The 21,814-nt window shown below is 43.1% G+C and overlaps 1 protein-coding gene across 4 annotated transcripts in view; it reads right to left on the bottom strand.

The window, feature by feature from the left end:
- The window catches only part of LOC129846621 (RNA-binding motif, single-stranded-interacting protein 2-like), an 82,487-nt gene that overhangs the window by 37,616 nt on the left and 23,057 nt on the right, over positions 1-21,814 (bottom strand). For 3 of the 4 annotated variants that reach the window (XR_008758280.1, XM_055914574.1, XM_055914573.1), the window contains exons 2-4: positions 21,005-21,165; positions 8,091-8,149; positions 7,622-7,713 (exon numbers count right to left, since the gene is read on the bottom strand). Coding sequence is in view for 3 of the 4 variants with exons in the window: in XM_055914574.1 (XP_055770549.1) it covers positions 7,622-7,713; positions 8,091-8,149; positions 21,005-21,165 (312 nt within the window). In the remaining variant the exon portion in view is untranslated. The remainder of the gene's footprint in view (positions 1-7,621; positions 7,714-8,090; positions 8,150-21,004; positions 21,166-21,814) is intronic. The other variant, XM_055914575.1, reaches the window with a different exon arrangement.

Genomic DNA, 21,814 nt, shown 5'->3' on the forward strand with positions numbered 1-21,814 from the left:
AGCCGCCAACCAGACAGGATCTGCCAGAGCCGCCAACCAGACAGGATCTGCCAGAGCCGCCAACCAGACAGGATCTGCCAGAGCCGCCAACCAGACAGGATCTGCCAGAGCCGCCAACCAGACAGGATCTGCCAGAGCCGCCAACCAGACAGGATCTGCCAGAGCCGCCAGCCAGCCATGAGCAGCCAGATCCGTCAGCCAGCCATGAGCAGCCAGATCCGTCAGCCAGCCATGAGCAGCCAGATCCGTCAGCTAGCCATGAGCAGCCAGATCCGTCAGCTAGCCATGAGCAGCCAGATCCGTCAGCTAGCCATGAGCAGCCAGATCCGTCAGCTAGCCATGAGCAGCCAGATCCGTCAGCTAGCCATGAGCAGCCAGATCCGTCAGCTAGCCATGAGCAGCCAGATCCGTCAGCTAGCCATGAGCAGCCAGATCCGTCAGCCAGCCATGAGCAGCCAGATCCGTCAGCCAGCCATGAGCAGCCAGATCCGTCAGCCAGCCATGAGCAGCCAGATCCGTCAGCCAGCCATGAGCAGCCAGATCAGTCAGCTAGCCATGAGCAGCCAGATCAGTCAGCTAGCCATGAGCAGCCAGATCCGTCAGCCAGCCATGAGCAGCCAGATCCGTCAGCCAGCCATGAGCAGCCAGATCCGTCAGCCAGCCATGAGCAGCCAGATCCGTCAGCCAGCCATGAGCAGCCAGATCCGTCAGCCAGCCATGAGCAGCCAGATCCGTCAGCCAGCCATGAGCAGCCAGATCCGTCAGCCAGCCATGAGCAGCCAGATCCGTCAGCCAGCCATGAGCAGCCAGATCTGTCAGCCAGCCATGGGCCGTCCCTCAGTCCGGAGCTGCAGTCCCTCAGTCCGGAGCTGAAGTCCCTCAGTCCGGAGCTGCCATTCCTCAGTCCGGAGCTGCCCCTTATCCTGGTGCTGCCCCTTATCCTGGTGCTGCCCCTTACCCTGGTGCTGCCCCTTACCCTGGTACTGCCCCTGACCCTGGTACTGCCCCTGACCCTGGTACTGCCCCTTACCCTGGTACTGCCCCTTACCCTGGTACTGCCCCTTAGTCCGGAGCTGCCCCTTAGTCCGGAACTGCCCCTTAATGCAATGGGGTTAATGTGGAGGGGGGTCATTTGGAGGAAGCTAAGGAGGCGGTTAGGGACTGTGGTGACGTGGGGACCACAACCAGAGCCGGAGCCGCCACCGTGGATGGAAGCCCACCCAGACCCTCCCCTAGACTGTGTAATGGTGCGCCCGGAGTTCGCACCTTAAGGGGGGGGTTATGTCACGCCCTGGCCTTAGTATTCTTTGTTTTCTTTATTATTTTAGTTAGGTCAGGGTGTGACATGGGGAATGTTTGTGTTTTTGTTGGTTTTGGGTGTTTCTATGGTAAAGGGGTTGTTGGTGGAGTATATGGGTTTGTGTTGAGTACAGGTGTCTAGCGTTGTCTATGTATGTTTAGTTGTCTAGGAGAGTCTATGGTTACCTGAATGAGTTCCCAATTAGAGACAGCTGATTTCGGTTGTCTCTGATTGGGAGCCTTATTTAGGGTAGCCATAGGCTTTCATTTTGTTGTGAGTAGTTGTCTATGTCAGAACGTTTGTAGCCTGTGTATGTGCACAACGTTTATTAGCTTCACGATCGTTTGTTGTTTTGTTAGTTTGTATTAAGTGTTTTGTGTTTATTTTTCGTCGTCTTTAAAATAAAAGAAGATGGCTTATTTTCCAAATGCTGCGTTTTGGTCCGTCAATCCGCCACACGATCGTGACAATGTCACTCTGTTGATCTGACAATAAGGAATTCCTGGGTGGATTTATGGCACTGAAGCATGTCAAGCCATACGGTGAAAAAATACATTTTAAATACAGTACCAGTCAAACGTTTGGACATACCGACTCATTCAAGGGATTTTCCTTATTTTTACATTGTAGAATAATAGTGAAGACATCAAAACTATGAAATAACACATATGGAATCATGTAGTAGCCAAAAGTGTTAAACAAATCAAAATATTTTATATATATATATTTTTTTTTTCACCTTTATTTAACCAGGCAAGATAGTTGAAAACAAGTTCTCATTTACAACTGCGACCTGGCCAAGAGAAAGCAAAGCAGTGCGACACAAACAACAACACAGTTACACATGGAATAAACAAGTGTACAGTCAATAACACAATAAAAAAAATAAAGTCTATATACAGTGTGTGCAAATGGCGTGAGGAGGTAGGCAATAAATAGGCCATAGTAGCGAAGTAATTACAATTTAGCAGATTAACACTGGAGTGATAAACGAGCAGATGATGATGTGCAAGCAGAGATACTGGTGTGCAAAAGAACAGAAAAGTAAATAAAAAGGTAGATCGCGTGGGCTATTTACAGATGGACTATGTACAGCTGCAGCGATCGGTTAGCTGCTCTTGAGTTTCTTCAAAGTAGCCAACCTTTGCCTTGATGACAGCTTTGCACTCGCTTAGCATTCTCTCAACCAGCTTCATGAGGTAGTCACCTGGAATCCATTTCAATGAACAGGTGTTCCTTGGTTTATTTCCTTAATGCGTCTGAGCCAATCAGTTGTGTTGTGACAAGGTAGAGGTGGTATACAGAATATAGCCCTATTTGGTAAAAGACCAATTCCATATTATGACAAGAACAGCTCAAATAAGCAAAGAGAAACGACAGTCCATCATTACTTTAAGACATGAAAGCCAGTCAATATTGAACATTTCAAGAACTTTGAAAGTTTCTTCAAGTGCAGTCTCAAAAACCATCAAGCGCTATGATGAAACTGGCTCTCATGAGGACCGCTACAGGAAAGGAAGACCCAGAGTTACCTCTGCTGCAGAGGATAAGTTCAATAGAGTTACCAGCCTCAGAAATTGCAGCCCAAATAAATGCTTCGCAGAGTTCAAAGTAACAGACACATCTCAACATCATCTGTTCAGGGGAGACTGCATAAATCAAGCTTTCATGGTCGAATTGTTGCAACAAAGAAACACTACTAAAGGACACCAATAATAAGAAGAGACTTGCTTGGGCAAGAAACACAAGCAATGGACATTAGACCGGTCGAAATCTGTCCGTTGGTCTGGATTTCTTTTGCCTTTTTCCTTTTGGTAGGCCGTCATTGTAAATACGAATTTGTTCTTAAAAACTTCTTATGGCTGCAAGGGAAAGTGTTGAGTAGCCAGTGAAATCGTGCCCATTTCAAACGGCCTCCTACTCAATTCTTGCTCGTACAATATGGATATTATTATTAATATTGGATAGAAAACACTCTCTAGTTTCTAAAACAGTTGGAATTATTTCTCTGAGTGAAACAGAATTCATTTGGCAGCACTTTCCCTGACCAGGAAGTGAAATGTCAGAAATATGTGTTCTGTTCAACTTGATGCCTATATATGGTCATGACACTTAGGAGTCTACTTACACTCCATACGCCTTCCTCTTGGTGTCAAGAGGATGTGAGAGAAGAAATGTTGTGTTCATCTTGGTTTGGGGTGGAATAAAAGCTATTTCTTTGACGTGACCGTCCACTTCCGGTACTCTGAAACGCGCGACAAGGAAGTGCCATTGCCTTCTGATTTGCTGACGTAATAGACGACAACTATCCCCAGCTCGGAATTTTTTTCATACATGTGAACATATCATCGTAATGTATGTTTTTTCAATATAGTTTAATCAGATTATTGAAATTTTTTCGGGAGTTTTGCCGTGTTCCGTCCTCTGACTGTGTTTACGTCGGAGAGATTTGTGCCACTCGGCTAGTGCCAATGCTAAGTGAAGAGGGAAATTTGCCATTCTGAATCCAAACAACGACTCATCTGGACAGAGGACACGTTGTTCAACATTCTGAAGAAAGATCAGCAAAAGTAAGACCCAAATTATGATGTTATTTCATATCTGTCGTGCATGTGAATTGGTCGTGGGCGCCCAAGTGTATCTGGCTATTGTGGCTACGCAAATATAGCGCTACATTTTGTTTTCGCTGTAAAACATTTAATAAATCGGAAATATTGTTTGGAATCACAAGATGCCTGTCTTTCAATTGCTGCACACTATGTATTTTTCGGAAATGTTTTATGATGAGTAATTAGCTATTTGACGTTGGTGTCTGTAAATATTATGGCTGCTTTCGGTGCAATTTCTGATTGTAGCTGAAATGTAAACTATGGTTTATACCTGAAATATTCAAATTTTTCGAACAAAACATATGCTATACAATAAATATGTTATCAGACTGTCATCTGATGAAGTTGTTTCTTGGTTAGTGGCTATTTATATCTTTATTTGGTCGAATTTGTGATAGCACCTGATGGAGTAAGAAACTGATGGAGTAAGAAAAGTGGTGTCTTTTGCTAACGTGGTTAGCTAATAGATTTACATATTTTGTCTTCCCTGTAAAACATTTTTAAAATCGGACATGTTGGCTTGATTCACAAGATGTGTACCTTTCATATGCTGTATTGGACTTGTTAATGTGTGAAAGTTAAATATTAAAAAAAATATATATTTTGAATTTCGCGCCCTGCACTTCAGCTGGATGTTGTCATAAGTGTACCGGTGTCGGGCTGCACCCCTAACAGGTTTTAACTGACTTGCCTAGTTAAATAAAGGTTAAATAAAAAATAAAAAATGATGTATCCTTTAATATAGAACACATGGATAATTCAATAAAAATCAAATTTTCAATAAATCTGTTTTTACACAGAGGCTTGCTAAAGTGCCAAACTTCAGCATTTTGACAGTTCGTACACATTTAAAGGCATTACATGCTTTTGAGGAAAGATGTAAATGTATCTACATGTATTTTAAAAACTTTTTACGTGACGTTAAACATTGGAATGTAGTTTTTTTCCCTTCGCCTGGGAACACACAGCAGCCTGAAACATGTTTCATTGCCACTCTGATTTGCCTGCCTCCCACGTGATTTAGCTCCTTAACCAGGATTCAACGTGTCAAGAGGAAAAGGCCAATTTCTGGGATTTAAACCACATGGGTGGTTAAGGAGACACTTCCTTGTTATGCAACTTAGTGGCACTGTGAGCAGTCGTATAGATATGACTGACTGAGACAACCTTCTGTGATAAAGGGTCAGAACAGAACAAGGCTTTGTTTGACCCTTTGTTTATAACTCAATTTGGCCATCTAATCCTGTTCTGCATGCGGGGCCAACATTTTTAAAAGGCTCCTCTGACGCAGATGCTCAAATGATGTTGGGACCACACCCAACCACAAGTTAAATTAAATCTCTTCATTTCTCTCTCTTTCTCTCTCTCCCCTAGTAACACACAACCCTTGAATATCTCAGTAATCTATTGGCACTACCCAGAGATAGTCAGAGATATATCATAATATATTTTGTTCTAATAAAAATAAAAATAAAAGTTTGACCATAACTACAACATTTTCAGCAACGGTTACAGAAGCTTTTTACCTGCTATGACTGTGATGTGTTTTCTTTTATCAACCTTGGTTGAATGCACTGACTGTAAGTTGCTAAGGACAAGAGTGCCAGCTAAATGACTAAAATGTAAAATGTAAAAATAAAAACTTGCAAAGAACACTGGGAAATATGTCACTGGGTAATTACAGTAATATGCTGTAATTGTAACTGGTACTGTAAATTAGATTACAGTAACTGACTTGATACCGGAAATTAGATTACGGTAAAAATTTTGGAACTGTAAAAAGGATTAGAGTATCTGTACTGTAAAATTAATTACAGTAACTTACTGGCAAATTACTACCAGTAAGTTACTGTACATTTTACAATAAATGTTTTACAGTGCAGGTCCTGGTCAAGCCAGTCTGTCAAGGTGTTGTTCTTGTGTGTGCGCGTGTGTGCGCGCGTGTGTCTATGTACCAGGCAGGTGGTGCGTGAGGCTCTCAGAAGTAAAAAGCAGTCTATTTCTATCCCTTTCCATTGTTTCCCTGTCCGTAGCCAGCCAGCCCATAGCCAAAGACACTCCTCTGTAGAGACGACTGACTGGCTGGGAATTATGATAACGCTCAGCATGGCCCACACTTTTAAAGAACCAACGCAATGGAAACATGACAACAACATGACCAACATTCAGTGGAAGAACCTAACCTAATGCCATAGTATTTGATTTCAGTTTCTGATTTAAAAAAACACAGTTTTAAATCAGGAATGCACAAATCCTGTTGTCGCCAGTGCCAGAGAGTTATACCTGGATAACCTGATGACCTAAGCCCAGGTCAGAAGGCCAGGCCATGATGCAGAAAAGCTCACCATAGCTCACAGGTCCAAATGGTATTTTAACAGGGCACTCTCCTTTGTTTTGTCCACTACCAACTCCTCAGTTATACTGTTTGGGTAAGTTAGGCCCTTGTGTTCTAATACAGTGAGTATTTGGATACAATATCTGGGTAGCAAGAGTGATTTGGTGGACCCTGATGTTCAGTTGCAATGGCTCGTCTGTCTTAATTCTGAAGTGAGTGAATTCATTCCATCTGTAGTAGTGAAGTGACTTGGGCCCCGTTGTTTGGGTGTGGACTGAGAGCATGGCTGGAGCAGAGTGAATGAAGCCATATAGCGAATGCCCCGTGCCCAGACACTAACCCATGCAGGCACAGGGCAGCTCATTGTCCCCGGCCCATTGACGGCGGGTGCGGTGGCACACTCCCCAGGGCCCTCTCAATGGGGGGCCTGAGAGGCACAGAGGGATCAGCTTAATGGGCCCACAACAGACCCTTTGACTGCAGACACCCACACAAAGAGCTCATAACAAGGCCCACAGCAGGGGCCGCTTATCAGGACACACATACAGCCAGCCAGACAGAGGAGGAGGGAGAGAAAGGGATAGGTGGGTGGGGCAGGTAAAGGAAGAAGAGAGAGGAGTAGGGAGAGAGGGATAGATGGGCGGGGTAGTGAAGAGGTTGAGGGAAAGGAGGTTGAGATACTAAAAGAAGGAAGGGGAGAGAGAAGGAGGGAGAAGGATAGGTGAGAGAGAGGAAGGGTAGGGGAGATGAAAAGGGGCAGAGGGAGATGGGAGAAAAGAGGTGAAGCGGAGAGAAGAGGAAGAGAGGGAAGAGGAGGGGAAACGACCAGTTCCATTTAATCTGACAGACTGCCTGTCTAATCCTGTGACCTCTTCAACCTCCCTCTCTGCCTGCCAGTCAACTGCCAGCTAATGAAGGTAAACACACCTCTCCATAACCTATGGCAGTTTGTCTTGAGACAGTGCCAAGAGGGCACTTACTGCCAATCAAGCCATAACAACATACAGTAAAAGAGCTCACATTTGATACCACTGAGAATGTGGGAGGGAGTGTGTTTCCATTTACACTGCATTATAGGAATGTCTATGCTTTTTGTGGTTCAATATAGACACCAACTTGGCTGGACTAGGTGTCAATTCATCATCAAATCAAAGGAGATCCATCATCCAATCTGAGAGAAATTCTTTGAAAGTCGAGTTTCTTGGAACATTTGGCAATAAAATAAAGAAAGTGAGGCAGGAAGGAGTCTAGCAGAATTGTAAAGAGTCACATTGAAGTAGATGTGATTGATCTCATAATACAAAATAATATAATAATAGATCATGTGTATCTGTGAATATGAAGAGTGTGTGGAGTTGATTTAAAGGAGTGTCTTACCTTGGCCATCTGAGCCTGGACTCCACTGGACTTCAGGGCGCTCACTGCTTTCTGGGCCGCTGCCGGACTGTCGAAGTCCACGAAGCCATAGCCTACACAACACATATACACACACATTTCCTTAAAGTCATGAATGTGTACATCGTTTTCATGATTGATGAGTGAATTTGGTATTCAAAATGGTTGTTAGATAAACTACAGGTTCTTGAGGTCTAAAGACATTCCGTGAAATTACAAGAGCTTAGTGCATGCCACACACAATAGACCTGTAACCAGACTAATAAAAAATAAAAAATTCATATAGCCTAATACAGTCTAATATTGTACAATACAGCTGTGATCAAGTTTTGAAGTCCATAAGTCCATGATATTGTTTAAGGAGACAACACAACACTACGATCTCTCCAGGTTAAATGTCAGTGGCATCTGTGTCATGAACCAAACAACCTGTTGAACTCTGAACTCTCACCTTTGCACTTGTTGGTGGTTTTGTCCAGGATTGCCTTCGTGGACACAATCTTCCCATATCTTCAAAACCAAAACACAAAAACATGACATCAGACCATGTGCAGAGAAGGTGACTATCGGATATTTCGTGGAAGCTCTCTACACTTCCTTCGGCTGAGTAATTACGCACGCACACATGCACGCACACACCCATTCCCAAGGCTGTGGTTAAGGTGTAAACCTGAACCATACACGCTCTTCGACTCAATTGTGCTTATTTAGTGTGATCTCTACTGGTGCAGAAACACACCCGTCTGTTCTCTCACCCCTCATCCTCTTTGTCTGTGGGGTTGAGAGGTGGAGGAGTGATGGAGGGGGTGTACAGTAACCGTGTTCCCTGGTGTTGTTTTCAGCTGGCAGGAGAAAGAGCCCCAGGGCCAAAAACAATTTGTTCTGGGCTTGTCTTTATCCCTGCCTGTTCGCTCTGATTCTTCAAAATACACACACACAGGTGCTTTTAGCAATGCAGTTGCTTTCAAGTGTATTGGGTTGCACAAAAACAGTCAGTGGGAAGCCAGAAGTTAAGCACAATTCCATTTCAACTTACTGTGGAGCTGGGCAGGACGGTTGGTCCTTATATTTATATATATAAACCTTTATTGCCTAACAAGCAAAGTATGACATGTGTTCTACCCTCTTCTGTCTTTGAGTCTCTAGTGACTCTTGTCAAGGAGTGACAGGGGGAATTCGAGACAGAATATCTAAAGTATTGTATTATTAATTAAACAGAACCACTTCCTTTCTGCTTACCTCATGTCAAAATAAATGACCCCCACAAGTTCTACATTTTTTGTTCACATATGGAGCATTTGCAGGACTTTTATTTTGAGTAGTTAACCAGCCTTATCAGACTTGCCCGGTGTGTTCATGGTTCGCACATGTGAGGTGCAAAGGGCAGTGGACACTGGCGCTACCTCGCTCTACTATGAGCAATAAGGTTCATGAATTGAGGAGCAAACTGAAGTGAAGAGGAAATTCAGAAACTCTTGGAGGGCAGTGGAAGCTGATAAATGGGGTTCTTTAGGCTATTGTTAAAAATATAAACTAGCCCATGCTTCATCAGGTTTTAATATTGCAGGCGGTAAAATGAAAAAGGCTTTTATATATTTCAAAATGCCCCCATCCTAAATTGCTGAACAATTAATCAAATGGCCACCCGGACTATTTGCATTGACCCCCCCTCTTTGTTTTTACATTGCTACTACTTGCTGTTTATTATCTATGCATAGTCACTTTACCCCTACCTACATGTACAAATTACCTCAACTAACCTGTACCCCTGCACATTGACTCAGTACTGGTACTCCTTATAGTCTCATTATTACCTCAACTAACCTGTACCCCTGCACATTGACTTGGTACCGGTAGCCTCATTGTTATTTTAGGATGTAACTTTTTTTTTTTTTTTACCTTAGTTTATTTAGTAAATATAACACTATTTTCTTAAAACTGCATTGTTGGTTAAGGGTTTGTAAGTAAGCATTTCACAGTAAGGTCTACACCTCGTGTTCGGAGAATGTGACAAATAAAATTTGATTTGATGTGTTCAGGATCCAATCAGAATAGAAATACAAGTCAACACATGATTTAATTGGTAAATAACTTGCAAAAAATCTGACCAATAGCCAAGCTGTATGTCATTTAAAAATGTATAAAAGCTTCGGTAATTTTTCATTTGTAAAATCCAGAAGAAGGCTAATGAGTTGGTTTTACCTTTAACAACATAGAAAAATATTTATCAACTTCCACTGTTCTCCAAGAGTTGCTGAATTTCCTCTTCAATTTCACACGTGAGGTGAAATGTCACACAACAGCCAGGTCCCACCAGACACGAAAGAAAGATACAAATGTAGCAACTTTGCTCCCAAACCCATATGAACAACTAGAATTTTACCGTTCAATGTATTATCTGGGTGAATATTTTTCTAAGTGCACTGGGGCTACCAAATATTAACAAGCATAGGCCTACGCAATTTAGAGGCCTGAATGCATGGTCCTCTGTAGTTCAGTAGGTAGCATATGGGGCTTGTAATGCCAGGATAGTGGGTTTATTCCCAGGACCACCTATATGTAAAAATGCATGCAGGCATGACAGTAAGTCACTTTGGATGAAAGTGTCTGCTAAATGGAATATATATATATATATACACATATGTAATTAGACACCATCTGTCCTGTATAGCCATCTGATAGTATAGAAAAATAGATTCTTGTTAATAGGCTATAACACAACCTTTGTCTCTGGTGGTGCTCTTGTGCCAGGAAGGGTCCCCGAAATGGACAGAAATATTGTCCAGAAAAGGGCATACTTTCCCACACCCATGAGCAAAAATATATTGTTGTCTAAAACTAATAATTTGTGTGGTTTCATGAGAAAATAAACATAACATTATATGATATACAGTATATCACAAAAGTGAGTACACCCCTCACATTTTTGTAAATATTTGAGTATATCTTTTCATGTGACAACACTGAAGAAATGACACTTTGCTACAATGTAAAGTAGTGAGTGTACAGCTTGTATAACAGTGTACGTTTGCTGTCCCCTCAAAAAACTCAACACACAGCCATTAATGTCTAAACCGCTGGCAACAAAAGTGAGTACACCCCTAAGTGAAAATGTCCAAATTGGGCCCAATTAGCCATTTTCCCTCCCCGGTGTCATGTGACTCGTTAGTGTTACAAGGTCTCAGGTGTGAATGGGGAGCAGGTGTGTTAAATTTGGTGTCATCGCTCTCACACTCCCTCATACTGACTGGTCACTGGAAGTTCAACATGGCACCTCATGGCAAAGAACTCTGAGGATCTGAAAAAAATAATTGTTGCTCTACATAAAGATGGCCTGGGCTATAAGAAGATTGCCAAGACCCTGAAACTGAGCTGCAGCACGGTGGCCAAGACCATACAGAGGTTAAACTGGACAGGTTCCACTCTGAACAGGCCTCGCCATGGTCGACCAAAGAAGTTGAGTGCACGTGGTCGGCGTCATAGCCAGAGGTTGTCTTTGGGAAATAGACGTATGAGTGCTGCCAGCATTGCTGCAGAGGTTGAAGGGGTCAGCCTGTCAGTGCTCAGACCATACGCCGTACACTGCATCAAATTGGTCTGCATGGCTGTCGTCCCAGAAGGAAGCCTCTTCTAAAGATGATGCACAAGAAAGCCCGCAAACACTTTGCTGAAGACAAGCAGACTAAGGACATGGATTACTGGAACCATGTCCTGTGGTCTGATGAGACCAAGATAAACGTATTTGGTTCAGATGGTGTCAAGCGTGTGTGGCGGCAACCAGGTGAGGAGTACAAAGACAAGTGTGTCTTGCCTACAGTCAAGCATGGTGGTGGGAGTGTCATGGTCTGGGGCTGCATGAGTGCTGCCGGCACTGGGGAGCTACAGTTCATTGAGGGAACCATGAATGCCAACATGTACTGTGACATACTGAAGCAGAGTATGATACCCTCCCTTCGGAGACTGGGCCGCAGGGCAGTATTCCAACATAATAACGACCCCAAACACACCTCCAAGACAACCACTGCCTTGCTAAAGAAGCTGAGGGTAAAGGTGATGGACTGGCCAAGCATGTCTCCAGACCTAAACCCTATTGAGCATCTGTGGGGCATCCTCAAACGGAAGGTGGAGGAGTGCAAGCTCTCTAACATCCACCAGCTCTGTGATGTCGTCATGGAGGAGTGGAAGAGGACTCCAGTGGGAACCTGTGAAGCTCTGGTGAACTCCATGCCCAAGAGGGATAAGGCAGTGCTGGAAAATGATGGTGGCCACACAAAATCTTGACACTTTGGGCCCAATTTGGACATTTTCACTTAGGGGTGTACTCACTTTTGTTGCCAGCGGTTTAGACATTAATGGCTGTGTGTTGAGTTATTTTGAGGGGACAGCAAATGTACACTGTTATACAAGCTGTACACTCACTACTTTACATTGTAGCAAAGTGTCATTTCTTCAGTGTTGTCACATGAAAATATATACGCAAATATTTACAAAAATGTGAGGGGTATACTCACTTTTGTGATATACTGTATATGTAGCATGCAGCCAAAATGAAAGCCAACATTTGATGTTTAGTAAAACAGTTTAAATTAGAACATAAATGTCTACTGGAACAAAATAATACAAATAAAGCCCACATAATAAAATATAAAACAGTGTTGAGCAATCTAGTCTAGAATAGGAAAGTTAAAGTACTGCTTAGTAGAGTTGTAGTATGCGGAGTAACTTTAAAGCACAATGGTATAAGAAATTAAATGAATATCAGAAGTGGGATTGGAAGCCACGCCTCCATGGGAGAATGCGACCTGAACGCAGCGTCTTAGAGAAGTCAGGATGGCCAAGCAGTGTGTCTCTGTCTCTCTCTCTCTCTCTCTCTCTCTCTCTCTCTCTCTCTGGCTCTCTCTCTCTCTCTCTCGCTCTCTCTCTCTCTCTCTCTCTCTCTCTCTCTCTCTCTCTCTCTCTCTCTCTCTCTCTCTCTCTCGCTCTCTCTCTCTCTCTCTCTCTCTCTCTCTCTCTCCTCTCTCTCTCTCTCTCTCTCTCTCTCTCGTCTCTCTCTCTCTCTCTCTCTCCTCTCTCTCTCTCTCTCTCTCTCTCTCTCTCTCTCTCTCTCTCTCTCTCTCTCTCTCTCTCTCTCTCTCTCTCTCTCTCTCTCTCTCTCTCTCTCTCTCTCTCTCTCTCATTTTATTTCATTCCTCTGTTGGTTAAGGTAAGGCTTGGTAGTTGGGGGAATCTGATCCTAGATCTGTGAATAGGGAGCAATTTTTACCTTTAGCCATATGTCCACAACCATACAAAAAACACTCAATACCGACTTCTTGGTGAACAGACAGCTGTAGGATCTTAATTTAAGACTGTTTGTTACAGCAGTCCTGCAGCAGCAATGGACATTTTTGTATGGGTTGATATATTTTTCGTAAGGAAAAATCAAGTACACTACAAGTTTTATAAGTCCTGCATTGCAGGAAAGTTAACCTGCAACAGGGTGATCAAATTAAGATCCTACATCTGTAGGCTCTCCACCATATGAGTGTGGATAAGCCAGTGGAGGACTGTTCAAGGTGTGCAATATGCTATTATTTCCAGATCCTATTCCCATAGGGTGGCGCTCAATTGACCCAGCGTCTTTTGGCCTAGGGGAGAATTTGTCCGGGGTAGGCCATCAGTGTACAATATATATATTATATATATATTTATCTTTTTAAACCGTACTGTATACTGTACGTGACAGGCAGCATGGCTCAGCTGTTGATAGGAAAGCTATATGTTGATCAAACAGATAGGAAGAGAGGCACACCCACACATAGCCAATACTGCAAGTAAAGAAAATCATATTACGATTAATTATATTGCATGGTTAAAGGCTCTGATTTTGGGGGGATACATTAATCCACATAAAGCCAGATTTCCATTCCTCCTTTGATATCCTCATATTACATGAATGGACTTGGAGTGCCTCATCCCATACACTGCTGCAATAAGCACGTATCAAACTGTAGAACAAACATAACTGACATTTGAATTAGAGCATTACAAGAGTGTTACATAAAGAGACTGTGTGTGTGTGTGAGAGAGAGAGAAATGGCTTGTGTTGTTGTTGATAAATTCAGACATTCTGTCGAACAATAAGGTTGTGAGGTGGTAACTCTCATACCTCCCTCATACCTCCACTTCATCACCAGTTGTTGTAAAGGGTGTGAGTAGTTGGTAGGGAGGGGACGATAGGGGAGAAGAAAGTCTTAGCCGTCAACTCTGACCCACTTACAGGCCTGTGGCATTCTTTTCCCAGCATGCCATGGTATTCTTTTCCAAGTCAATTAAGTTTCCCCTCACTGGTTGGCCTTCTTCTCAGTCAATCCCCCCCACCCCCCCCACCCCCACCCCCACCAACACCCCCTTCTCCAACCCATATTACACAAATCCACCCATCCCTCTCCAACTTGATGTCAATCTCCAGTCTTTTCCCTGTTAAGTCCCTGATTCTGTTTTTATAGCAGTAAAAAAAGGTATTCATCATTTCTAGGTCACTCACTGTGCACTTATCCAAACAATGAGATCAGGATGCATCCAAACTGGTCCCTACTTACAGAGGATGTGTCTGCGTCCAAATGATCGCTTCTTCCCAAAGTGTGCACTTGTATACTTCCATTCAATAATTTGAAAGGAAATATGGTGGAAACTCTCACTAGCCCATGCCTCCACCGATACAACGCTTTTAAGATAAAATATAAATAATTGGGATGCACCCAGTGTGTGTCCACATTGTTGTATCTGTGTCCCAGTCTCCCGTGCCTGACCCCCTACCTCCTGTAAACCCAGTCCATTAGTCCCCACTACTTCCTCAGAAGGTATGAGGTAAGAGTAGAATGGAGTGGTTTGCTGGTGCCTGGGCTGGATGTTATGGTGAGTGTGTGTGTGCCCATTATGCATGCCCTTGATGCTTCTGGCCATGGTTCCTAATGTATCCATCTTTCCTGATTGTTCATTCAACACTACAACACATTCATCTCCAGGCGTGCTGAATGGTAACAGTCTTTAAAAAAAACGATGATCATTTTTTTTTACCTCTTTTCTCCCCAATTGGTAATTACAGTCTTGTCTCATCGCTGCAACTCCCGTACGGAGTCGGGAGAGGAGAAGATCGAGAGCCGTGCGTCCTCCGAAACACAACCCAACCAAGCCACAATGCTTCATGTCACAATACCCACTTAACCCGGAAGCCAGCAGCACCAATGCGTCGGAGGAAACACCATGCACCTGGCGACCGTGTCAGCGTGTACTGCGCCTGGCCCGCCACAGGAGTCGCTAGTGTGCTATGTTTTCCCAGTCTCTGTTTTTTCCTAGCCCTCCTGGTTTTGACCCATGCCTGTCCTGACGCCGAATCCGCCTGCCTGACCACTCTGCCTGTTCTGACCTCGAGCCGGCCTATCGCCTGGTACTGTTTGGACTCGGACCTGATCACTGAACCCCTGCCTGTCCTGACCTCGAGCCTGCCTATCCCCTGGTACTGTTTGGACTCGGACTTGATCACTGAACCCCTGCCTGTCCTGACCTCGAGCCTGTCTATCCCCTGGTACTGTTTGGACTCTGACCTGATCACTGAACCCCTGCCTGTCCTGACCTCGAGCCTGTCTATCCCCTGGTACTGTTTGTACTCTGACCTGGTTTATGAACTCGCGTCTGTTCCCGACCTGCCTTTTGCCGACCCCTTTTGATGTTATAAATATCGGTACTCAACCATCTGCCTCCTGTGTCTGCATTTGGGTCTCGCCTTGTGCCCTTATAGCACTATATAGGGCAGGCCTGGCATTACGTGATTTTAGGGGCAAGGCCATTTGGCCTTCAAGAGGTGCCCAATCTGCCAAGGCCACCTGCTAGGGCACCAAGGCCATTAACCAAAATAGCCAATTTAATTGATTTGAAAAATGAAAAACACTAGCTATTCTGGTAAGAAAAACACAAGTGTATGTAAATGTAGATAAATAATTAGCCTCCATGTCAAAGTCCAGGATTGGCTACAGTCTGTCTTATCCAGTCCAATGCTGACGGGAGGGAGGCACCAGAAAGTGTAGCCAAACTTTAATGTGACTTTTAATTACACACACATACATATATGTGACTAGTTTCAGGAAACTAGGCTTATGTCGCAAGTCACAACTTCACAGGAGAGGCATTTTTTTATGAAAAAAAAAGTGTTTGTTTGGCAGAAATGCCTTTTGGAACATTTGAACTTTCATGTGCCTTAATAACAAACTTGTACACCAACTGTAAATACCAATAAAGTACCAATAAAGTTAAATTACAAGCATAGTTGGTTTAGCCACAAAAAAAGACAGGAACCTTCCCGCTAGCCATGATTGGCTGAGATAATGAATAGACTGGACATGCCGAGAGATGAGTTTCGGATTGGTCTGCCGTGTAGCATCTTCTGTCTATAAAATGAGCTGCTCGTTATGTGTAGATAATCCTTTCTACTGCAGTTTTTTTTGGAGCAACGGTGGCATCCGTGACGAGAGGGAGAAAGATCTGATTCTTATGGCATTGCACACAGTCAGTATGAACCAGAGTAACTTGACACAACAGGCCAAGCAAGCTGTACAAACAAAATGGAAATGACACAGGATGTCTTATTTACTGAAAGGGGTTGCAGTCTGCCGTGAAGCTTTCATCCATGTATACGGGTAAGAGTCTAGCTACAGTTTCATATATTATACTTGACTAGATTTAGCAGAAAGTTGTTTTCATTGCAAGCTAAAGCTAGCTAACTAGCTAACGCTGAAACAATTTTGGTTAACTTTAGCTAGCTATGATAATCGGTTTGTATTGCTAGAACTCTATGGATTAGGATTATGGTTGATCTTTAGTTATATAGCTAAACAAAGACTCCACTTTGCTTGATTATTACATGACACATCAAGTTAGTCAAGTGTGTCTGACGATGATTACGGCCATCTATTGTATAATAATGCTAAAATATTTGTATCTGGAATTTGTCTTTCAGCATCAGTAGAACACGCCTGACTCTCCTCCACCAGTCATACAAGGAGAATGGTCTAATGCCTCTCATCAAAAAGAGAGCCGGCCCAAGCTGCACAGGTTGCACTTGAAGCATGAGGACTTGCAGCGAGTTGTGAACTTCATCAAAACTACGCAGAGGATATTGCAAAAGTATTACCAGGACGCCACGAAGGACACAAAAACTTTGGTGGAAAGCTGCTGCCGTCTCATGTGACTAAAGCAGCGATGTGGAATCTCTACAAGGAATCGATGACACCACTTGGTATGTAACGCATAAACACCACGTTTTGATTATTTAATTGACCTCCAACATGATTGGCACTACTTTTATTGATCTCACATTATTTCTGTATTTTCCGAAGGTACGTATAGTCCGGCTGTCTTCCTTCAGGAATCTGTGGAGAAAATTGCTTCCCCACATCTCAAGTACAAATGTTTATTTAATGTTCTTTTGTTGTTGTTTGCAGATGCACTATCCTTCTGACCCTATGCAGGTCCCATCATGTTTTTAACTCATCGCAGGTGTGGCTTGTTTGGTGTCTGCTGTGAAGGAATACCACAACAAGTCAACTACTGATTGATGAAGGCATGTCATCCAGCAAAGGCAGCAGTGCAGTTAACTACATGCACCATTTCTTCACCAACTACGGAGTTTGGGAAACATGTGGGGACCTGAATTGTGATAACTGCAGTGACCAGAACAAGATTGTGCTGCTCCACCACAGTCGGGACCTTCACTTCCTGATCACAGGCCACATCAAGTTTGCCCCCGACTGGTGATCCGGCCTTATCTAAGAGCGCTTCAGAAAGAACAGTGTGAACACTTTGTCTGAGATTTCTGGGGTTGTGAAGGACAGCACTGTGTCAGGGGTCAACATCCCACAGCTGGTTGGACTGGAGGATGGTACGGTGCTGGTGGAAAGCTATGGCTGGCAACGACACCTTACTACGTACTTCAGGCCACTGCTACAGATCAAGCAGTATCAGCACTTCAGGTGAACATCATTTTCATTGCATTGGATGAGGTTATTCTTCTTATCTAAACTTGGGAGGATAATTGATGTTATGCAAGGTTGTAATGTCTTCTCATTTTTTTTGGTGTTATTTCCTGTTTTACAGCTTCGATTCTCTGGAGCCTGGTATTGTTGTCGCCAAGGAGCGTTCGGACTCAGTTGGGACCAGGTTTCAGCAGCTGCACCACGCTGACAACCTTCCTCCCATAGATGGTCTGCCTGTACAAGCACCACCTGGACTGGACACAGCTAGACAAACTTATCTTTTTGAGAAGCTTTCATCAAAGCAAAGGGTAGCTACTTTGAATAATCTAACATATATTTTGATTTGTTTAACACTTTTTTGGTTACTACATTATTCCATATGTGTTATTTCATAGTTTTGATGTCTACACTATTATTCGACAATGTAGAAAATGGTAAAATAAAGAAAAACCCTTGAATGAGTATGTGTTCTAAAACTTTTGACCGGTAGTGTGTGGGAACTCCTTCAAGACTGTTGTAAAATAATTCCAGGTGAAGATGGTTGAGAGAATGCCAAGAGTGTGCAAAGCTGTCATCAAGGCAAAGGGTAGCTACTTTGAAGAATCTAAAATATATTTTGATTTGTTTAACCCTTTTTTGGTTACTACATGATTTCATATGTAATATTTCATAGTTTTTACGTCTTCACTATTATTCTACAATGTAGAAAATAGCAAAAATAAAGAAAAACCCTTGAATGAGTAGGTGTGTCCAAACTGTTGACTGGTACTGTATATGCTAAACTCCAGTCATGTATGACAAATATAATGTAGGATAATTCATATTAACGTCTAAAGGCTTGATTCTGTCATTCAGATAAGAGAGAAAGGCCAGTGTCTGTAGCACACCACAACAATCAGCCACCTTGCCTCTGAACGGAGGCAGTCAGTTTTTTTACTATTTAACCAGAAACAAAATTGTTTAAAACCTGGACATTATTTTTGTCAATTTGATGCATGCCGACCATAGGAATGTGAAGGGGATTCTTTTCTCAACATTTCCTCATATACCATTGAAACAAGTAGGGTTATTTCTCTCATGTTCTCAACTTCCTTTCATTGTTCAGCAGCCAAAAGACACAATCCTAGTCATATTTACAACCCATGCAAGTTGTTGCTTCTTTAGATCTTCCCTCTTTCTAAAGGATATTTTAATCTCTGTCATATGAAACCACTCGCATTTGCGTTGTGCTTTGTGGAACGGTGTTTTCCTGCGTTCCTTTCCTTTTTTGGGCATTACGGCCAGGGGGCAGTGACGGTCAAGGTAGTACATGCCGCTGGGAAATTAAAGGCCTGATATAGCAAATATGATGTCATTTGGGACGCATCCTAAGTATTTTGATGGCCCAGATGATCAGAGTCCTCCTCTAACCTCTCTCCCACTCCACAGGAGCTTAAGTATATGTTTACAGAAATAAATAATTCCTGGAACAAACCAGCCAAAACAGTTTGTTATCTATCTGCAATACTCCACTGGTTTCTTCTACAGGAGAGTGTGACTGTTACACTACTGCTGGAGTGAGGAACTATAGGGAAACGCTTCTAGGATTTGAAGAAAGGGTGCTTTACCTGCATGTGTATAGAGAGAGAGAGAGAGAGAGAGAGAGAGAGAGAAAGAGAAAGAGAGAGAGAAAGAGAAAGAGAGAGAGAGAGAGAGAGAGATCAGGTTACAGTGTACACTCAGCCCTGGTGCTCTGTCAGGAGAGAGCAGTATAAGTGTGTGTGTGTGTTGTTTGTAGGCAGTGACTTGTTGGGTGTGGGTTTTGATCCCCCCCCCCCTCCCTCCCTCCCTCCCTCCCTCTATTTTCTTCTCTGTTTCTATCTGTGTTTAATCCCCTGTTTTTTCTTCACACACATTTCAAATGGACAGATACATACTTGGTAAAAACTGATTCAAATTCTTAATTTGGACTGGGGTGAATACAGTTGTTTCCCGGGGGCAGGGTTGGGGAGAAACTGATTACATGTAATCAATGACTAATCAGTTACGTTACCAGCAAATATATTGTAATCAGATTTGATACTTTTGAAAAAAATATATAATTACTTCTTGAATTACTTTTAAATTCAGAAAGGATGTACATTGACACCTTTCTGTTTTCTCAATGACATTCAATAAATTATTGAAAAAAGGCACAAGTTTAAGTTTGTTCCACCTGAGCGAGTCTGACCACAAGTCAGAGACTACTATGACTACACAAAAATGCATTTGATGGATCCTTTTTGTCTTCTTTAATGCCGCTTAAGGGGAAAGTAATTCAAAAGTAACTGTAATCAGATTACGTTACGGAGTTTGGGTAATCCAAAAGTTACGTTACTGATTACAATTTCACAGGTAACTAGTAACTGATTACATTTAGAAAGTAACCTAGGTATCAATTCTATGAAACACCCACTTGATTACATTCGATGTTCATAGTGTCATTATGTAAATTGTGTGATTATAAAGAATAGCTTGTTATGAAGTTAACATCCATGCCCTTCCAACTCTGCCCAAGGCTGAACAGCACCACCCAATCCTTTTCTTTTCAGCACTTATATTGTGAGTCTGTAATGTGCATTGTACCTGAAACAATTGACGGCCTTGGTCAGTGCGTGCGTCAGGGGCAACTTTCGCCAAATGTGACATGGCAGCCCTGAGAGTAAGCAATATCCAGCCACAATCCTTGTCGCAACACGTGTAGGTTGTATCGCCAACCATAATGCAGCAAACTCAACAAGTTCTGATCTGAGGGTAGGCTTACTGAATATGGAGGTAGCCTGATAGTAATAACTGTAGCCACTTTGTGGCAAAGCAGCACCTGTTGAAAAGCTCCACTAGAAGTCACCCGTGGACACAGATCTAGGATCAGCTTCCTGCTCCCATTCTAACCCTAACCACCAGGATGAAAATACCAAAATGATCTTACATAATGTGTCTAAGGGGCTATTTCACCATACTCCTAACCTAAATGTGTGTTTGTGTGTGTGTATATCAGGGGGTTAGGTACAGCAGAAGACACTTTTCCATTTTGTAAGGATTAATAAAGTACTCTTCTTCTACATCAGTGTCTAGGGCAGGGGTGTCAAACTAATTTATATGGAGGGCCTGGTGCCTGCTGGTTTTTGTTTTTTCCTTTCAATTAAACCTAGACAACCAGGTGAGAGGAGTTCCTTACTAATAAGTGACCTTAATTCATCGATCACGTGCAAGGAAGGAGTGAAACCCCGCAGACACTCAGCCCTCTGTGGAATGGGTCTGACAAATGTGGTCTAGGGGAAACTTCACCCTACCCGTGTAAACGAAGGCAGACAATGAGGAGGAGAAGAAGACTTACGGCTGGCATAGCTTGACCAGGTCCTGGTCTGTGGTCCCGGGGTGAAGACCGCGGATGTACAGGTTAGTTTTACTCAGTTGTTCCCCTCCCCCGCCACTGTTGTTGCTGTTGGTGTTGGGACTGGGGGGTGCCATCTGGTGGCCGGAGGACACATAGGCCTGCTGGAAACAGAGAGACATTTATATAGGACACATACACATGCCGAGAACACAGAGAGAGAGGGAGAGAGAGAGATGGAGAGAGAGAGGGTTATATAGGACACATACGTATGCTGAAAACAAAAGAGAGAGCGAGAGGGAGGAAGAGAGAGACGGTTACAAGTCAGGGGTATTCAAATCCTAGCCTGGAGGTCAGACGTACTACTGGTTTTCTGTTCTCCCTGATAATTGCACCCACCTGGTGTCCCAGGTCTAAATCATCCCTTAATTAGAGGGGAATAATGAAAATCAGCAATGGAACTGGCTTTGAGGTCCAGATTTGAATATGCTTGTTATATATCATATATCTATTTCATGAAGGCACTAACGCTCCTCAGGTCTTCTGCTGGACCACAAAGATGATAAACGATTTAAAGTTATGATTTTAGAATTGGAGAATCTAATTAAAGGGTGGGAGCGGGAGCTGGTAGATTCCTCTCTTTCTAGGTGGTTAGGAATATGTGTGGGTGTGTATTCAGTTCAGGTACCTTTTTATTTAATTTTAGGATACTTTTACCCCTTTTTCTCCGCAATTTCATGGTATCCAATTGGTATTTAGTCTTGTCTCATCGCTGCAACTCCCGTACTGACTTGGGAGAGGCGAAGGTCGAGA

Source organism: Salvelinus fontinalis, chromosome 3 (assembly GCF_029448725.1).
Source record: "Salvelinus fontinalis isolate EN_2023a chromosome 3, ASM2944872v1, whole genome shotgun sequence".
Classification (NCBI taxonomy): domain Eukaryota; kingdom Metazoa; phylum Chordata; class Actinopteri; order Salmoniformes; family Salmonidae; genus Salvelinus; species Salvelinus fontinalis.